General features: G+C 37.9%; 1 protein-coding gene and 1 long non-coding RNA gene across 5 annotated transcripts in view; one reads left to right on the forward strand and one right to left on the reverse strand.

Moving 5' to 3' along the window:
* Positions 1-5468: 5468 nt before the first annotated feature.
* LOC104852190 lies at positions 5469-9813 on the reverse strand. The gene is made up of 3 exons (XR_777444.2): positions 9510-9813; positions 6713-6790; positions 5469-5714 (listed from the first exon to the last, which is right to left on the reverse strand). It is a non-coding gene; the product is annotated as an uncharacterized LOC104852190 (long non-coding RNA).
* Positions 8921-13846, forward strand: part of Ugp2 (UDP-glucose pyrophosphorylase 2) — a 47198-nt gene continuing 42272 nt past the window's right edge. Inside the window, exon 1 of one of the 4 annotated variants that reach the window (XM_010609750.3) lies at positions 8921-8999. Coding sequence is in view for 2 of the 4 variants with exons in the window: in XM_010609747.3 (XP_010608049.1) it covers positions 10556-10676 (121 nt within the window). In the remaining 2 variants the exon portion in view is untranslated. Of the gene's footprint in view, positions 9000-9022; positions 9285-9927; positions 10279-10540; positions 10677-13846 lie in introns of those variants that run through there. The other 3 variants (XM_010609749.3, XM_010609748.3, XM_010609747.3) reach the window with 3 other exon arrangements.

A 13846-nucleotide genomic window follows, 5' to 3' on the forward strand; every position in this document is an offset into this window, starting at 1 on the left:
CTTTTTCTACTTAGCAAAGAATATGTTTCTCTGTCAATATATATACTGCTACCATATCTCTTAATAACTGACAGTGTGCTTTTATTTATTATTTATTTAGTTAGTTAGTTTTTGGTACCAGGGAACAAACTTGGGTCCTTGCACTTGTGAGGCAGGCAGCAGAACCACTGAACTACATCTCCAGTCCCTGTTTGCTTTTATACTGATAACTACTCCCCTATTAATGGCATTTGAGTTGTAGCATCATTTTTTTTTCTTCTCAGCATTAGGGTTGAATCCAGAGCCTTCAAATAAAATTTTAAAAAAATTGTTTTTTGAGATACAGTCTTGTTAATTGCCCAGTCTGGGCTCAAACTTGCAGTCCTCCTGCCTGAGCCTCCCAGAATGATGGTATTACAGGCATGCATCACCACGTTTGGCTTATATCCTCATTTTTGCAATTATAATACTGCACAGAATATACTTATATATACAAAGTTGGGTGTGGTGGCACGCGCCTGTAATCCCAGCACTCAGGAGGCTGAGGTAGGAGGATCGCTGTGAGTTCGAGATCAACCTGGGCTACATAGTGAGTGCCAGGTCAGTCTCAACTACATAGTGAGACCCTGTCTCAAAAAACCAAAACAAAACAAAACTTGTATATACAATGAATATTCAAAGAAACACACTTTAAATTTGTTGGAAAATATATTTTAAAATAAAAACCCATCATATTCCATTTAGAGAATTTAAAAAATTAATTGACAAGCAGATCTTTAAATTTGTAGGCACTGATTTGAGAAGTGGTGATAAGAGGAAATCTCTTCCTCAAAGGGTTTGAAAAACAGAGTTTAGAGGTGAGAAATATGTGGGCTGAAAACATCTCATTGTAGAAAAGATTTTATAACTTTTTAAATAAGGGCAGTTCCAGAGCTAAGCAGAGTAAATGAGTTTGATTTAGTTTTTCTTTGACACTACAATTATGGTACATTGGTTATTTCTTTATTGTGTAACAAGACACTATTATGAATATAGCTCAGCAGGACCATTTTTCTACTGGTGCTATCTGGGTCACTCAAGTGGGCAGTTTTGATTCATTAAGCAGTTTAAAAAGATAGCCTAAAATAGTTTCCAAAATATGTCTGGCAGTTCACACTGTTTGGTCCAAGAGGTTTCCACTAGAAGAGTTCATCTTTAGTGTATACAGCCTGTCATTTTATGGCAGGCTTTCTGCATGCACAGTCTCAGGGAAGTATTCCAAAGGGTGATACTGAAAGCTGAAAAGCTTGAGGCCAAGGATTGGAAATCATTCAGTATCACTTCTGTCACATACTATTGGTCAAAGTCACCAGGCCAACCCAGACTCTACTTCTTAATAGGAGGAGTGATAAAGTCATATTGCAAACAAGTGGAGATACAAGGATAGGAAGAAGTATAGTCAACTTTCCCAATAATCTAGTACAAGAAGAGCTGTGTAGAAATGCCTTTTTGTGTAAAAGTAAAATTATAAGCTATTTGCCACCCAAAGCACATTCTCTATAAAAATAAGGGACAACTCTACTATCAATTACCTATATAGCACTCTGCAGTTATTAAGGTTAATTCATAAATATCTCACTTGATAATTTATTCAACACATTTCTTTTGGCTAAACACTGTGATACACTCTGAGGATGTAGACCTGAGCCTGGCCCTCAAATAGCTCACAGTCTACAGTGGTAAAATAAATACTGAATAAAAAATAATAAATCAAGAAATGAGAATAACAAGATTAATATTATGACAGGACCATACAAGAGATATTTGTAATAACTACAAGAGGCAAAATAGGTTACTAATTATTATTCTCATCTTCAGATGAGGAAACAAGTTATAATCAAATTATCTAAGTAATTTATCTAACATTACTCAGGTTCTAAGTGACAGAATTTGAAATTTTAAAAGTTTATTTTCAAAGGTCTGTTTTTCCTAATGAACTCTTCTGCCTCCTTGGACATCAATACTGTTATAAGTAACTGAAACGGAAAAAAAAAAACACTAATAGATAAATAAACCCTTAGACAATGGCACATATTTCATGGGGATTCTATTGAAAGGACTTCGGGGTTTACAGCTTTAGAGATTGATCATGTAATGTATAGCATATGTGTTCTAGAATATCATCTATAACAAGACATTTTATCTAGACTATCACTTGGGTTCAGTAAATTGAAAATGATACATTTAAAAAATATTAAGGGAAGGGGTTCTTTAACATGATTATGTAAAGACAACAAAAAAGTTTAGATGAGAATAAGTACACTAAATTTCCACTACAGAATGAACTATACTATACCCACTTTACTATGCAATTAACTTAATTGGAAATATACACATCTTGGCCTCAAATTTTTTGAAATAAAAGGATATAAATTATAGATAAACTCGTGAGTATATGAAAATGCACACCAATATACATGTATAAAGGTATATGAACACAAAAATTTGAAATATTATCAGTTTGGTTTTAGTATTTCATTTCTTATCTCTAAGAAACTGGTATACCTTTCAATCTAACATTGGGCGTAAAGAAAATTTTAGTCTATCTGGGTCATTTTTTCTTTCATTATCCTATTACTCCATTTGTGGCATTATCTAATCTTCATCCAGCTCTGGTCTGTTAGAAAAGCTAACATTAAACAGCTCAAAAATCTCTTAATCTGCCTGTTATGTTTCAAATATAGACAGTTGCCTTAGTCAGCTTCCCATCATCAAACTACAATACCTGTAAAGGTACAAGATCCCAGTAATGAATGGAACTGTACTGTTTACCTAGAATGTACCAATAAATTAAATTTTAAAAAAAAACCTACAATACCTAACACCCACAACTTAAAGGAGGCTTATTCCGGCTTACACCTTCAGACATGTCATCATGGTAGCCAGCTCCATGGGAGAAATGGTGCGGTGGAAGAGCCTGGCAGAGGAAAGCTGCTCATGTCAAGGTGGTCAGGAAGCAGAGGGAAGGGAAGATCCCTGGAGGGATACATATATCCTTTCAGGTCACACCCCCCCAGTAACCGGCCTCTTTTCACCAGGCCCCTCCTGCTAACAGTGTATTAGCTCTGAACCCATGATTCAATCAGTTTCTAAGAGCCCCACCTTTGAACACATGAGACATTCTAGATCTAAACCATAACAACAGTTTTCCAATATATTTCTCTTACGTGAATAATGTTTTAAAATTTTTACTGTACAGATCTGTGTGGAGCTAGAACTTCAGTATGTTGTTGACCTCTAATTATTTTTCTGTAAAATTCTGGTTGATAGTCATGGATAATTGAGAATGGCTTTTTCTCTTGGAACTGTTCTCTGCACCAGGTTTGCTCTCCCTCTTCTTTCTCTCTCTTCTGTGCAGCCAAGCAGTGGTAAGAGGGGAAATAGAGACTGGAATCTTCTAATTGTATTTTTGAATGGTTTACAGTTGCAAAGAATGTATTGATTCTTTCTGACTTTGGGACAAGCAAGGAACACTTGGTTGTCTGCAACTGCTGGTAGCCTTTCCCAGAGCTTCTGGGAAGGAAGCTCAAAAGGAGGAGAGTCTCTGTAGGTGAGGTAGATAATGAAAAACATCAGTAGCTCTACAGAACACTTATCCAAGGTGAAGGGCAATATGCTCAGGAGCTAGTTTGTAAAGTAGATGTCCAGATAATCAAATACCTCCTTGATTGTGCTTAATATATCACTGTCAGCTTGTGGCTCTTGGATGGTGCAGCTCTGGAGGTTCTAAAATTCTGCCTTTGCAGACAGCAGAAACTTCTGATTGTCGCTGTGCCTTTTTATAGCACTCAAAGTAGTTCTGATCTGACTCATTCAACAATGTATGCATGTGCTACAAATTTAAGCCTTATTATTTTAAAATATTTTCTAGAAAACAGTTTAATCAGACTAAAAATCCATTTGCCTTATCCCATTCAATTTCATCATTTCATTTGTCAATAAAAAAGACAGAACTGCTGGACTCTCTGGATACATCAACCAACATACAGTTGGAATGGTTGCAAAAGAAGATGTTCACAAATTTTTATTACCAATTTGTACAAAGTTTCTCATGGTAACTGGATTAGTTTCCCACATACAAATTACCACAAATTGGATTACTTACAACAATAAATATTCCTTCTCTTATAAATCTGAAATACGTTTCACTCAGTGTAAATCAGTGTTACCAGGCTTATACAACCTTCAGAGGACTTGGGAAAGAATCCATTTCACTTCCTTTTCTTGTTTAGGGAGAATATCTTCATTCCTTGGCTCATGGCCTTGCAAGACACTGCCTTTTCTCTCACTGATTCCATCGTCACCTTGCTTTCTTCCTCTGTCTTTTTCAAATCTCCCTCTACCTACATTTAATGAGGAACCTGTGATTACATTTAGGACCCACCCAGATAATTCAAGATAATTTCTCCATCTGAAAATTTCTAATCACATAGACAAATCCCTGTTACCATAAAGGGTAACATTCACAAATTTGGGGGATTAGAACCTGGTTATTTCAGGGGTTAGTAGGTAGTCTCTATAATGACTACCATGAATTTTAAAAGGTTATATTTTGAAAGTCTTGTTAAGAAATTACATATAACTATTCGAGCATAAAATCTTGTTAAAAAAGACTATGATCATGTAGGCAAGTTCATATTTCCCTTTAAATATTGAAAAGATTTTTATATAAGTTCAACATTTAATATTTCCCTTATTGCTTTGTATTCATTTTTACTTTTGCAATTTTATATCTATTTATGCTTTTTTTCTTTTAAAGATAGGTTCTCACTCAGGCTGGCCTCAAACTCATGGTGATACTCCTGCCTCAGCCTCTGAAGTGCTGTGATTATAGGCATGTGCCAACTATACCTGGTTGTAATTTTATATCTATTTAAAAAGCAATAATCACTTATCAGATCCAATATAGATATCCAAACATTCCCTCTAGGTTATTCCAAGATGCAATACAAATATTCTACAAGTTTAGAAAATTAATATGATGGATAAAAGAAAGACGGGAATGTAAGTGAGCTAAGTCCCTATATATTATAACAGGAAGTCAAAATATAATGCCTAACAGCCAGAAGCCAAATAAATATAATTTAAGAAAGACATACAGTACAACACAAATGTTTAGAAATATAGAGGTAACTATCAGAAGAAAAATGATTGTCTCTAGGATAAAGAGAGATAGGGAAGCAGAGCATCGCTACCTTATGTAATAGATATTTTGTAATAAGAAGAAAAGGTCTAAAGGTGTTAGGCAAATGGGAGGGGTAGGGGAAAGGTAAAAAGGGAAGGAAAAATAAGAAGTAAAGGAAAAAATGGAAACAAGGTCTTTGTAAATAATGAAGGGTGGAGGGGAAAGGGAGACTAGGGGAATGCGGAAAAAATAAGAACGAAGATATGTCATGTAAAGGTACAAGATCCCAATGATGAATGTAACTGTATTGTATATCTAAAATGTACCAATAAAAAAAACTGAGAGCATATAAAGTTTTTCTTTATGTTTATTCCTGGACTGGTCACTGAAGGTAATGATTCTTCTGCTTCTATTCTCAATGAGCATCTGGAGATACAGTTTGGCACATGAATGAGATACAATAATTTCATGGGCATCCCATTTCTCACACTGTCCCCTGGAAAACATGCAGAACAGGAGAAATATGGATGGCTCGGTAAGGACCATTCTTCTTCAACTCTTAAAGGAGAACCTACAGGGAAATTATTGATAAACATGAACAAGATTATACATGTTCTGGTTAAACTGTATTCTTGTGAACCTAAAGACTTAAAAGCATTAAGAGTGGTTTATTTGTTCTTTGGATAACTATCTTTTTAAAAAGCATCTCAATTATTTGAAATAATTTCTAGTGTTCTGATATAAAAGTTATATAATGTTCAAATATAATTTAAAAGTCATACTGTGAACAAATGGAAGGATATGTCTCAATTTAAATTCACAACATGTTTCGCAAACTTCCCAGTTCAAGAATGACAGGGTGTTGGCAACAGGAAAAAGGAAAGTCTTTCTCTTCCTCAAGTATTTGGAAACCACATTCTAGACTACTCATTCAGCACTAGTAGTTCACTTCATATATATAATTTGATATAGTTTTCCAGTTATCCCTGTTTGGTTACCTTTTAAATGAAATGCCTAATTGTTAAATCTAGTTAGTAACTGACAACTGCTGACTAAGAGTAGCCCCCTTTCCTCCTTCATGTGGGTGCCCTAGGATTTAAATGGGTAAAGATGGGAGCCAATATTGAGTGTGGGCAGTAGTCCACTATATAACTGCTGCCTGGGATCTTGGCTAAATAGTCTGGGCACAACAGAGAAATTTTTATGTCTATGATATGTCTCCTCAACTGTACTATTATATTTTCTTGTGTACAGATGGGGAAAGATAGATTAAAAAAAGAAAAAGAAAGAGACCATACACATTATTTTATATTTTAGCAATTTCAAAATCACCCCCTATTAGGTTAATGTTCATGATGACTGTTAACAAACAGGGCACTTTATTTACTATTATTTTTATACTTCGGCCGAGTTCATATTTAAAAATCTTTACCTCAATATAAATTAAATTTATCATTTATGGTTCTCAGAGAGTAGAAAGCAGGATCCAATACTATGAAATAAAAACATTCAGGGTTACTAAATTAAGGTAGTCGGTCAATATATACTTACAGAGTACTTGGTACGTACCAGACATAGTCTCAAGGAATCACAAAGAATCCTTAGAAATAGTGAAGCAGACATTGTTTCCTTGTTAATAGAAAGTTCCTGTTTAGAATAAAGGAAAAGATATGGGAAGGTTATTATACATTTCAGGACATGGGACTAGTTAAATCAAACTGAATTTTTTTTATATTTCTATGGGGAAGTAGAAAGAAGGATTGAAGAAAGACATAGGCAGAATTTATATTATCTTTGGGTAGTTACATGTGGTACCAGACAAAAATTTGCTTCCAGACTTTCTTTTAGATTGTAATCCACCTCATTCCAACTCTATCCTTGCTCACAAACTCCTTCCCAGACACTCATCTTCATCTTCCTTTAGATCCCCCACAAGTTTCTGCAAAGGTTTAATCTATAATTCTATCCATTACAGATTTATAATGCTGATATAAGTATCAATAGTATGCACCCTGAAAGGATATTACAAAGTAGTATAGTAAGAAAAAAAGAGTAAAGATGAAGAGAGATAATGAGATGTTTCAGGGACTGAAATGCATATAGAAAAATAAGCAGTTGACTTCTAAGCAGGCCATGGCTCCACAGTCTTAGAAAATCCCATATCTTTCTTCACTATCCCCTCATGATCTGTCAGATAAGACATTTCCTGGAGGCTCCAAGAAAATAGGAAGCTCTTTACAAAGTATTTGAGGGTTCAGAATTTAAGATTCTGTATAAAGAAATTCCATTTCAACACACTCTGAAAATAATATTGGGAAATGGACTCTGGAGTGTCAAATCTCTAAGAACCACTACTTGAGAGGTTACAGATTTAACCACTGAAGATGGGTAGGTATTTATTTTTTGGAGATTTGAGGTAGAAAGTGTATAACATTCTTTGGTACTATTACTCAATATTTAATGACTCATAGATGAAGTTGTCATTCTTAGGAATTACCAAATGCTTGTGCTGCAATTAAAACCCATTTCCTTTCTTTTAATCTGCTGTCAAGGTAGAAAATAATGGATCACTCTTTCTTATAATAAAACTTTTATAATTAAAGACTCTTCATTGCTCCCACCACCCCTTTTTTTCAAGGGCCCAAATCTTTACTGGTGTTTTATTTAGTTGTTAATGCTGATTCACAAATACAGCTCATTCAGTGCTGGAGCAATTTCTCTGTTCACAAGAATATAAAGATTCTGATCAACACTGCCAGTCTCCAAATGCTGATATTAATCTGTATACATCTGAATTTTAGATACTTTGGTTTTATTTTGAGGAATAAGTTTTATAGCTGTGAGATTTAGGGTGTTATCTTTTTATATACCACATAAACAAGGGATCAATGACAGTCATTCTCTAATGACAACTGATCATTGGCCTTTTCTGTGCTCTTTTAGAAACATTTCCGTAGGAGCAGTGGAACTACAAAAATTGAATTTCTTTGTTTAGAGAATAAGTCATTTTAAATTTTTTAGTTTACTTAGTAGAATAATATTGCCCAGAGTCTAGGAAGTAGTTGTTTAAGGGCACTGTTACATCCGTATTGATGCGAACTATTTGTATCACGAAGAGTAAATATTAAATCTGACAGGCATCATATAAGGTGGGGTTGGCAATAAAAGGAGTGACGTCGCAGCCAGGCTAGTGTCAATGTTCCGCTTTTAAACATCCTCGTTTCTTTAAGGACCTTAAGAATCTATCAAAAGGAAAGCATCTCTTGAGGGGGCGATGCAAGCCAACTTTCACACTGATCAGAGAAGTAAATGCCTAAGCACAGGGCCTATTTCTACAGGATGAGAACGGGGGCAAGGGCGATAGTTGTGGTTGAGGGAGGCTTCCTTTGGCACGTTCTCTTTGACGCCCTAAGTCCTTCCACTTTATTAAGCGACACACATTCCACTGCTTACTGCGGGATGTTTGCTCAACCCCCTCAAACCATAAATGGCGAGAAAATTAGGATCCACCGAGAAGGGCCTGGACTCTCTCGGGCTCCATCCACTGAGGTTTCTTCACTCTCAGGTACGCAGGCACGTTTTTACAGACTACAAAAATAAATCACTGGGGCTTGGGTTCCGTCCCTTGCAGAGATGTCTGCAGACGTATGGAAGTACTACAAAGGTGACATCCCTTGCTGAGCTCGCTACCGCGGCAGTTGCTATTCCCACGCGCGGGATTCCAGAGTCTGCCTCAGCGCCTGCCTCCGCACTGCTCTCTCCTGCGGCAAGCGCCCCGCCCCCTGCCACCTCCGCACGTCGCATTGGCTGGCCAGACCCCGCGTTAACTTTAGCTTCTGATTGGCCGTAGCTCTCGGTAGGGACATTTCCGCATTGAGGGGGGTTGCTCTGAATGGAGGGGGAGGGGAGGTGTTTCGGAGAAAGTGGGGGCTTTGGGTGTCGCGAGCCGACTGACTAGTGGGAAGAGGGGGGACAGCAGCTGGGCTGCGATTGTTGGTGAAAGGTTCCAGGTGTGCCCGTGTGAGGGAACAGGGGAGAGAGGAGTGAGTGCCTCAGAGGTCACATTCTCTCAGCCCGCGAGCCCTCTTCCTGGGGCGCCGTAAACACCCCACTTTCTCAGCTGCTAAAAGAAGAGAGGAAGGTGGGTCGCTGGCGGCTGGCGGAGGGGCGGGGTCGGGCTTCTGGCGACCCCGGGTGGTGTTTGTTTCTCTCTCTCAGAGGCGTGGAGCTCATTCCCGACCCACTGTGGCTCCGAAGGCCGAATCTGAGATTTGAAAACGCGCAGGGCAGAAGGGACGAAAATATGCCTGGGAAGGGCTGGCCCTAGGCAGGGAGCCCGGGGGGACGCGCGGGTTCACCCCCTCACCCGTGGCCTCCCGGCGTCCGCTTGGGGGAGGGGCGTCGTAGCCGCCTCTAGGCCTCTGCCGGGAAGAGCCGCGGCCGGCGTCGCCGCTCCTGTGGGGAGCTACAGGCCCCGGCAGTTGGTCCGCCCGAGCACGGAATTCGTAGCGCCTCCTCGTCCCGGGATATTTATGGTCTGGCAGAAATGGTTGCATCTGCCCCACTTTGCCGGCTTCACCCGCCTTCCTGAGCCCTGCTCGGGCGGCAGCCGCAGTTGGCTGAGGCTTCCCCGGGAACCAGCGGGAGACTGGACGGCGGCGCTAGGGAGCCGGCCGGGGGGTGGGGTGGGGGCGTGCGGCCCGGGGCTGCTGCGGTCGGGCCCCAGAGGGCGTGGAGGACGAGGGGCGGTGAAACAGCCGCTGTGGGTCCGCCTCTTTCATTGATGAAATTTAAGTTCGTGCGCTTTTACCTTTTCGGGAGTCTCCAGCTGCCCCTCAGTTGTGTCAGGAACGCCGAGTAGCCAGGAGTTCCCGAGCAGACTGGGTCGCACCAAGTTTCCGTCTTTTGGAATTGGGAAAGGTTTTCCTAGGTGGTGTTTTTTGGTTTTTTGTTTTTTTTGTTTTTTTTTGTTTTTGCCAGTTTTAATCACTTTGAATACTCCCTTAAAGTAGCTAAACATAGGAAGAAAAAGAACACGTCGAGTGTTAAAAGCAAGAAAGATCTGCCCTATAGTGTGACTCCTCTAGAAAGCCAAGTATTTTAGTAAAACCCTAAGATGTCGAGATTTGTTCAAGGTAAGATATATTTGTTCTTATCTCCCGGGTTTCTTAAACCGAACTTGGGTGCTGGAAGTTGAGAGATTGGTGGGTGGGTGGTTTGAAAGTGGAGTTGTTCATTTGAGGTACCATTTGCGAAATCCTTTTCATTAAATTGACATTTGAGCTTCCTTTAACTGTTCGCTGGGTTGGCGTTTCTGATAAGTATAATATAGGTCCCTGTGCCCTGCTGGGTTTAGTTCTGCCTCCCTATAATCAGGTTAGTAGTACTCTGGCTCCTCGATAGTGGGTGTTAATGATTAAAACAGGGTTTTGTTTGCTGATTAATCCTTGTACTCTTTCCGCGTTCTCTGTCAAGGTACTTGTGAGTAGCGCTTGGACGGGAAAGGGAACCCGGAGGGCTGGGGGGGAAGCAGGTGGGTTTGCCAGGACTCTAGAGGAGGCTTTAGTGTTCTTTTCTACTCTTGTTAGTGTGTACATGGTTTGAGCCTGAGATTCATTTATTGCGAAACAGGGAGTAGTCTGTTGAAGCTGGAGGTCGTTTCATCTGGAGAAATGACTTTGCTGCATTGCTGTGTTTATTTTTCCTTTGAAATATGAAAAGATTAAGATTTCAGATTTGAAAATTGTCCTTTAAATTCCACATGTATGTTACAAAACATTAGAGAATACCAATCAACTGAGCTAAACAATAACATTGCTTTTGCGTATGGGAAAGTGTGTATGTAATCTATATAGATTGAAATGAGTGTTGTCCTAAACCTCTGTACCAGTTTGTAGCACAGGGTTTGCTTTCTGTGTGCAAGTAAACTCTTTCCTTGCAGTTCCCAGTTTGTGAAAGCTTCAGCCATCTTGCTGAATGCACAGCTAGCAAAGTTCACAATCACTGAATGTAATTTTCAAAAAAATGTAGATGTACTTTATGAAACAGTTGTGTTAGTAATGCTCGACTTTTGACCCTGGGAATAAAACTGGCCTAGGGAGTTCTGCATCACTTTATTAACTCTTCTCTAAGTTTTAGGTTAACAGATTAAGAGAATCTGACTGCCTTCATTATTAAGGAAACAGATGGGACCCTTATGCCTGTCATTAACATTAAATTCAGAAATGTCACTTGTCATTAGACTTTCAAATTCGTGTTATACTTTATATATGTACTAAGAGACACTTCTTTAAGTTCTGATTAAATAAATATCTTATTCAAGATTAGAAAGGCAAAGGTGGTTTAAAAACTTGTTTTGTAATCACAACTGAGTTGAGTACTCTAAAGCCTGAATTGTGCTTGCAATAATGTGGCAGGGAAAAATAGACAAGTCACTTTGCTTTCAAAATTAGGATTATTAAACTGAAGGTACTCCATATAGTTATGTTTTTTTAAACTTTGAGTTGCTTTTTAGATCAGCCTTTTTAAAAATTAATTTTATTGGTACATTTTAGTTATACAGCATAAAGACATTCATCACCATGTAGTTATGTTTTAAAGTGGCTTTAAAGTTGGTTCATATGAACAGCTTTTGCTGTTAAGGTTGTCCTTGAGAGATTCTAAATCAAGTAGCAGGGCCTCAGAGTGGCCAAGTATATCTGTCATTATTTTGCATGCACTTTTTTAAAAAAGGGTTTATTTTGGAATATTGCATTTATAGAAAAGTTGCACATTTGTCAAAACTAAGAAATTAACACGGGTGCATTTCTAGTATCTGTAAACTTCAGATTACCAGTCCCATGATTCATCCCAAGGTGCCACATTACATTTACTTGCCATCCAGTTTGACTTTAAATTGTAGTTTTCTTTTTGCGGGGGGGTACTGGGGATCAACTCAGGTCCTTGCGCTTGCAAGGCAGGCTCCTGAACCACTGAACTAAATCCCTGGCCCTTGTAGTTTTCTTTTTATTTTTTTAATTTATTTTTTCTTGTTATTGAGTTTATTGGTACATTCTAGGTATACAGTACAGTTACATTCATTACTGGGATCTTGTACCTTTACATGACAGGTCTTGGTTCTCATTTTTTCCCCTTGTTGTAGTTTTCTTTTTAAATTGGGAGTTTTACACAAAAAGGTGACACCCTCCCAAAAATATTTTTGTATGTGATTGTGTGCCTGTTTATCATTGTTTTAAGTTTTGTACTTCAAGTATGAGTTCTTTCTATGTAACTCTGCCAGTGTTATAAATTATAAACCTTATTGGCTAATGATACAGATGATCCATGTATCTGTTTTAAAGTGTAATGATTATAATTTTGTTTTTGATTTTATAAAGCAAATCAAATTCTTTGATTTTCTTTTTCCCTGAAGAACTTACTGATATTTCTACTTATTAGTACTTAAATCATGCTACTTCATAGAAAAAAGGGTTAACATTTTAGGTTCCTATTTTTGTACATTGACTCATAAGAATCCTACAAGTAAATTTTTATCATTACTACATGAAAAAAAGTTAAAGGTGGATGTGGTGGCACACACCAGTAATCCCAGCACTCTTAAGAGGCTGAGGCAGGAGTATCACAAAATCATGCCCAACTTGGGCAATTTAGACTGAACATTTTTTTAAAAAGATGTGTGTATTGTTCAAAGTTCACAGCTAGTAAGTAGCACTGAAATTTACATATATCTAAAATCTTGGTCCTTTACACCACCTTTTATTGCTTCATGCATTAAAAATAATAGACATGGCTTATTTCTCCAACTACACTGTCATTCTCTTTGGGTTTGAGGGAAATACATTCTAAATAAGTGAGTGTTTTGAAACTATAGGTTAGTCTACATTTTTAGTTGTAGTTTCATAACACCTCTTAGGTTACATGAATGTTGACTAAGATAGAGTATTTTGGACTTAAGTTTGAGTCTTCTTACAAAGAGGTGACAGGTGCCATACAAGTTTTCTGAACATGTTTCTGTCTATATAAAAATTAGGTGTTGGGGAGTATACCTCGGTAGTAGAGCATATGCTTAATAACCCCCAGCACTGGAGAAGAAAATGAAATAGGTAATGTTTGTACCTCAAGGTTATTAAGAAGCTGAAATGAGACCAATTATATTAGTATGCTAAGCACATATTAGGTGGCCAATAATTTTTTTTTCTAAAAAATCATTGTAGCCTTTCAGACAGCCAGAAATATTATAACCACATGTCATCAATAAAAATAAAAAATAAGGTAGTTCTTTATTTTCCTATTCCAGGTTTGGTGTTCTGGCTCAGGCACTTGGGAATTGATATGTTTAAAAAAAATGTGCATAGAATAAGGTAGGGTAAAGTTTGGACAGTGTGAGGAAGTAATGCAGGTAGGTGTCAGTTTTAGTTTCAGCCTAGTCAATAAAAAAAATTTTAAAGTCTTACTACATACAGTGCACTGTATAATATTGGAATTTCTGGTGTATCGCTTCTGCTGGGCACTTAAAGTTCATCAGATCCAGGTATTATTTATGCATTGTATACATGTACCATATTTTTGAATGTCATAGAAAATGAGGTTGCTGCACTTGGCTTGAATCTGTCTCCAAAACAGTCCATGTATTTGATGGTAAATCTGGGGATCTCCATCCTCAAGCACTTGGACCATAGACTAAATTGGAAATATTCTCTCAAT

This window comes from Fukomys damarensis, unplaced genomic scaffold (assembly GCF_012274545.1).
Source record: "Fukomys damarensis isolate Sample0158 unplaced genomic scaffold, DMR_v1.0_HiC HiC_scaffold_2, whole genome shotgun sequence".
NCBI lineage: Eukaryota > Metazoa > Chordata > Mammalia > Rodentia > Bathyergidae > Fukomys > Fukomys damarensis.